The sequence below is a fragment of the Lottia gigantea genome, assembly GCF_000327385.1.
Source record: "Lottia gigantea unplaced genomic scaffold LOTGIsca_7, whole genome shotgun sequence".
NCBI classification, from domain to species: domain Eukaryota; kingdom Metazoa; phylum Mollusca; class Gastropoda; family Lottiidae; genus Lottia; species Lottia gigantea.
This window is the reverse complement of record NW_008710370.1, coordinates 2,804,352-2,810,753: the sequence shown is the minus strand read 5'-3', so window position 1 is coordinate 2,810,753 and position 6,402 is coordinate 2,804,352. Positions and strand designations below refer to the sequence as shown.

General features: G+C 40.9%; 2 protein-coding genes across 2 annotated transcripts; both read right to left on the bottom strand.

Annotated features, from left to right (window-relative positions):
* Positions 1 to 506: 506 nt before the first annotated feature.
* On the bottom strand, positions 507 to 3,680 carry LOTGIDRAFT_155055 (hypothetical protein; the record flags this gene model as incomplete). Its single annotated transcript, XM_009065560.1, has 2 exons — positions 507 to 1,668; positions 1,717 to 3,680. The coding sequence occupies 2 exons, from the start codon at positions 3,678 to 3,680 to the stop codon at positions 507 to 509; spliced, it is 3,126 nt and encodes a 1,041-aa protein (XP_009063808.1).
* A 1,230-nt stretch (positions 3,681 to 4,910) lies between these two features.
* LOTGIDRAFT_69570 (hypothetical protein) lies at positions 4,911 to 5,066 on the bottom strand (the record flags this gene model as incomplete). The annotated part of the gene is made up of 1 exon (XM_009065349.1): positions 4,911 to 5,066. A coding segment is annotated over one exon (156 nt), but the record flags the coding sequence as incomplete, so codon positions are not given.
* Positions 5,067 to 6,402: the final 1,336 nt, after the last annotated feature.

Below are 6,402 nucleotides of genomic sequence, written 5' to 3'. Positions count from 1 at the left end.
GGTTTTTCCTCCAAGGCCAAAAACAAATAATCATCGACTGGATGACTAAGACCACTTGACGAAATTCCGATTCCCAGGCAGCTGTGATATTTTTGACTAGGATGATCCGTTTCACAGTCTATACAATTTGAATGTTGTTGTTTTTGGATTGCTGGTAGATAATAATTCTCGACTCTAAATTTTAACCACCTCTGTCTAATTTTCGGCTTGATATAGGGTAAGGTATTATCAGGTTCTCCTCTCGTGTTGAAATGAACCATTCGTTTGGTGTAAACAGCCTTATATAATTTTTGCTCTGGACGGGTCCATAATGTTCTGTCACGTGATCGGACGATTTTATGGGGGTTATCTATAGGTATACTGATGTTTTCTTCCAAATGTCGTACCATGTTTTTCACCGTCTCAAAATTAAGTTGTTGCATTCCTCGGTAGTTCAATGTAAATCCTCGCACCTTACAGACTGTTTCACCGTTGCTCAGTTGGTAAGCGTAATTATTAGGCCCTAGCTAGAATTGAGTGATGTGTACATTTTCTGGTAACTCGTTTTTCCATTCTCCCAACGACGAACCTTCGGTTGGATTCCATTGTAGTGGTAGATGTCGATAGATGATGCTGTCAGTGTCAAAGTAACACACTCTGTTTCCTAAGGGTTCCAACACACTGTATAGTTTTAAACGTGCTTGGGCTGTCACAAAAGCAGCAATCACTACATTGGTGATAGAACATGGTTGAACGTGTTGTTCTTTCTTCAATTTTTCAATCATGACCATGTTATCGTTGACGATTTGAACATCTTTGACTGTTTCTGTTGCATCATTCATCAGCTGAAAATATTCTGAAGGATCCGCGATGTATTCTGTTTGACTAAAGTTGTCTCTTTGTCCAAATTTTCCCCAAAGTGTGTTTAGTATCGATTTCGAAAACGCACGACGTCCTTTATTCGGTTTAATTTGGTCCGGATCCAGTATTACTCCTTCTTTCCTGAAAACTTCTTCTATGAAATTACGTTTATCTTCATCTGTGCGACAGTTGTCTGGGTATCCACTGCTCTCCATTTTCATTTTTAGGTAACGATTGATATAGTCAGTAAATAATCCACCCGTCTTGGTTTCGGGATCATACTGACTCCATTGATTCCAATGCCATACTTCGTAGATATCCAGAATTCGGTAACCCATCTCCACTGCTTTTTTCAGTTCCAATGTCACAAAAGTACCTACCCAAGCTCTTTCTTTCTCACAATGATTACACGATCGATAAACCTCAACATCATCTTGTTTCATGTGATCTTGTACAAAAGTCCTGCAGAGTGGAAAAGTGAGTTTTTCATTTCTGAATGGTAAGACAGGATGGTAGAGGTTTTTGGGTGGAAGAACTCGACATTGAATCAATCCTTCATACTCGTGCCAGCGATCTAGTTCAGGTTGTGTGACGATTTCAGGTTCTTGAATAGGAAATTTACCATATTTGCAGACGTATGGATAAAGTGATACCACGTCGACGTAGTGGAGTTCTTCACCTTCTTGTTGGGGTTCCGCCATCAGCTGTATTGCATTGGTTCGTCCACCAAAGAATGTGTTTCTTGGCCTTAATGGATCAGGACAAGGCCATCCTCTCAATTCCAAACCAGTGATGAATTCATCCATTTCAGGGTTTTGTTGTCGTTGTCTATCAAAATCACATTCCCACATCACTTCTATTTTACCTCAACCGTACGTTTTCAATTTCTCTATGCGCTCCCTGGTGTGGTGGTTCAAGTCTCGCATGGTTCTAGAAGGATCATATGGATGGTGATGTTTTAAGTCTTCAATGGGTCCTGGGTAACATGTCGCACAACCATGGTAACAACATCCGTGAAATTCATAAGCTGTCTTATCGTTGAGATCGTATCCATCTAAACTAAATGGTCCCACTTTCACTTCCCCTCCATTTCTGGCATGTCTGATGTTCGGTGTGGGTTGGTGTTGGCTCAGTGCCTCGATAGTTTTCTTATGCTGCTTCCATTCTAACCATCGTAAAGCCTTGTTGCTTTGTTGTCTCGATTGAAATTTCTTCCAATCTTCGCCAGGTTTTGGGGCCTCCATCAAAGCTCTGGGTATGATGACTATGGTGTCGGGTTTCATATAATGAGCACGGAAAACTTTATTGCAAGCACTGGCCAGCGTCAGACTATCTAAGAAGGGATCTATTCCTGTTTCCGACATGAAGATCGTTCTAAAGGCTCCACAACATTTACGCAAGATATCCACATCACTCTGACAATAGGTCACCAATTCGTGCTGGAAATGGAAGGTTTTGGTTTGTTGTTCCTTGTACCAGGTATAAAACTTCTCTCTTTCTCCTACGCTCATTCCGTCGGGATCATAATCGGTAACTGGTGGGTAATCTCCAACATATTGTGCGTTCTCAGGCTTGTTGAAAAAGTGAGGGAAGTATCCTTTCATCAATTCGGTGATACCAAATGTCTTTGGTAAATCTCTTAGTGGCATAGCCAAAAAGTTTAAGGAGTCTACAAATTTCACACATCCCAATTGAATTGTCATGACTTTTCCACCATTCAATATGACTTTGGGTACGTCCATGGCGTGTTTGTACAATCCTTGCAAAGTGATCATACCATCGTATCCTCGGAAATTGTGTGCAACAGCAACGATGTTTTGACTCTTGGTGATAAGACAACCTCCGGGAGCGACTTTCTTGGCCGATAAGTGTACAAAAAACTTGGCCACATCATCCAAAGTGTTGGATCCTGAGAAGATGATTTCTTTTTGGTGGTTCCAAGTTGAATCGCAGTGTTGACATGGCGTGGCTTGGCCAATGCAGAAGTGACAGCACAGTTGTAACACACATAAATTAGGTATGTGTTCCCCGGTATTTTGGTGACACTCGAAATCATAGAAGACGAATCGGGTCACATCTTTGTCTTGTTTTTCTTCCACTTTGGTTTTGTCAATGTCTATGGTCTGTATGTAACACCATTTATCACCCTTACCATGCCATTTTCGACATATCTTACACTCGTACTCTCCACAAATATGTTCTTCCAATAGTCGACCTCGCCTTCTCGTGTCCCATTCCTTACAACATTTGGTGCATTGTTTCCATTTGTTACAGGTGGTGATGGCGTTGAGGGTGGTTCCAGTCTTGTGAGCTTTAAAACATTCCTCACTGAAAAAAGTTCGATGACATTCTAAACAGGATTGAGGTGTATCAGTGGGGCAATCTTTGCCGGGTCGGCGACAACCATTGCATACGCTGAAACATGCGTGTGTCTCGATATGCTCATAACCTTTTCCACACAAGTCGCAATAATAATTTTTCTCTAGAAAGGCAGGCATTGAAGAAATGACGTCATAATGGTGGTCGTGATGGTAGAGATGAAGTTTTTTAGGGGTACCGGAAACTTTGCCTTTGTACAATAATTTTCCAAATAGGAGTCTAGAATACACAAACAGTTGGTAGCCTTGTTGTCCGAGGGTCCTTTGGTACAACTCCCACGTTTCCTGTCCTTGGCAAGCTTCAGCACGTCCATCAACTTGTTCAATCAATCGTTTGGTGCATTTCGTCTGCCAACTGTAAGGTCCTGAGATCCTTACTAACTTATTCCTTTCTGCTTCCCATTCTGGTGTGTCGTTTTTGTTGCGTAGTGTTTGGCGATGACAATTGCTCGTTGAAAGCATAAATTATCTTTGTTTTTGACCACTACGAGCGCCCTCTTTCTCTTTAAATAATCCTCGAGTGATAATGATTCTCGTTTTAATAGATACTTGCCTTGACCATCTCCTTTTGGAACACTCACGTGACACACATGTAGTGTCATTCGTTCGTCTAATCTGAATTGCTCGTTCGACTGTAAAATTCTTGCCACGGGTTCAAAATATCTTGAGCTCTTATCCCCGACCATTTGTTGAATGGAATCCACGCTGGTGATTTCAGTCCTGGGTGTGACACGCTAAATCTCACTTGGTCGTCTGGGTCGCAACTCAAATAGTTTCCAATGTCCCGGATAATTTGGTTAAAAGTATTATCCAACTGTTGAGGAACCTCTGCTGGTAAAACATGATGCCAATTCTGCGTAAAGTCAACGTTCATATACACGGAGTTGGTATGAAATCTTCTGCTGTATTTTCTATCGCCAAGGCGTAGTTGATATGCCATCTTCGCAGGTTGTGCTGATAGTGAATCTAGACATCCACATCAACAATAGTTTCATGGAAAATCACGTGACGTTATAAGCATGCGCACTCATGCACAATTGGTTGTTAAAATCACGTGTTCTGTGTGACGCCATATGCGCCTATTTAACAGAACGCTTAGACATTCTTTCCATCATTTCCACAATGGGCAATTGTAGAAGTAAAGCCGTAGTTGCAGAGCAGGAGCGATGGACGGGGATTGTGGCAGGTATTCTCGAGCGTCAGCGAGAGGAACGCTGGCTATGGTCTTACGAAAAACGCTGTTTAGAGATTGCTTTGAAATATTACAAGGACAATCCTAAACAGTGCTGATCTTGACACCCTCCACCCCCACGATGTCAGGCATAGCTTGACAGCCATTTTTTGGGCATCAAATCTAATGAAAAGAGATATAGATTTTATGATTTTTTTTTTACATTTCTTTATTTCAACAAGACATTAATGAATATTTAAACATTTCAACGATAATTCTGCTTTATTCATTTTGTCGACTTCCATGTCTTCTAATACTTTTCCATCCTCGTCTACTTTCATGATCCACAATTGAATTCCCATGGAGTCTGGAAAATCAAAGTCGTGTTTTTTGGCTGCGGACAAACACGATCTAAAATCTGAATATACTTTATGACTGGTTGCCATGGTACTGGTTTGGTCTCTTAATAGTCCTTTCCATTCGTAAACATAACCTTTTCGATAAGATTTGGGTTTGACCATTTTCAGGTAAAGACAGTGTGGGGAATGACGTCGATGTTCATCCCAAGCACAATCGTCAGACTGCCATTCTTTCAGTTTATATCGACACACAAAACATTCTACAGTATCTTCGTATTGAAGGTAATAAAACCCAGCTTCAGCCAAAGAGATTGGTGTAGGTTTAGATTAAGGCCAATCTACAAACGTCTCTAAACGATCCTCGAACAACACGTATCTATCCATGTCTAATGAATTTTCTAGTGTATGTGCATTATATTGATTTAACTAGGTGGCGCTGTAGCCAATCAAATGATCGGAAATAGTCACGTGATCTAACACGTGATCTGTGGCCTTTTAAAACAGCGTACCGTGCCAAGGAAAATCATATTCGCCATGGACAAGTCAGATTTTAAGGAATGTGACATTTGTCATAAGTCAAGGCCTATGGCCTATTACCATCACCTAGAGGATGACTGGTTTCAATGTCTATGGTGTATGGCCATAGTTCGCCCTACCTTCTGGAGGATTTCCAAACATAGAAGGGTCTGTGCGAAAAAACCGAAAGAAATCTGCACGTGTCGTCGGTCCTACTTTGATTAGACCAAGTCTGATCGCCCAAGTCCAATAAAAAACAGCCCTTTTCAGGGCTACCTAATCAAAATAAAAGAGTTCCCTTTTCCTTGGGTCTTTCCCTTGAGATTTTCCCTTGAGATTTCCTCTTGGGATTTCCCCTTGGGATTTCCCATGACGTCATCGTCAAACTGGGATTCCCGTGGGGTTTCCCCTTGGAATTTCCCATGACGTCATCGTCAAACTGGGATTCCCGTGGGGTTTCCCCAATGACGTCATCTCCCTAGCAACCAAAGTCACGCATGCGCATCCTAAAACCGGATATGACGTCATCCCTAGCAACCACTATGACGTCATCCGTTGCCTAGCAACCAAATTACCTGTACCTACGCCCTTACTACTCCGTTGCTAAAGGAAGTTCAAGTATAACTTAATTTTTAATAAAAGCATGTCTTGAAAACTATTTTCAAAATTTTGAATTTAAAATGAAAAGAAATATGTTCCATAAAAAAGTACATTCCAATCAGGAATTCGATTTTAAACTTTTAAGTAATCCCAACTTCGAATATGGGGGAATAAGGTGCAGAGTCTTAACGACAATTACTATTGGAGGCCATTTCCGGAAGTTAGGTGAATGAACGTGTTTGAATGATTCGGACGGGAAAACCCCTCGTCTTTGCCATAACAAGTTGGAATCACTGCTAATATAATTATCACACAATCTCAAGAGACGTGATCTTTTAAAGATGGAAATACGTTTTATGGATAGAATTTGACAAAAATTTCACATGCCATTGCCCAATTCGACAAAAACTACAGTAAGACAAATTCATGAAGGGAATTATGTAAGCAAATTAATTGTTACCTTTTCATTTTTTGAATCGAATTCATCGTATTCTTCGACGGCAACTTGTAAAACTTTCAGATTTTTAGCGATAGTAAC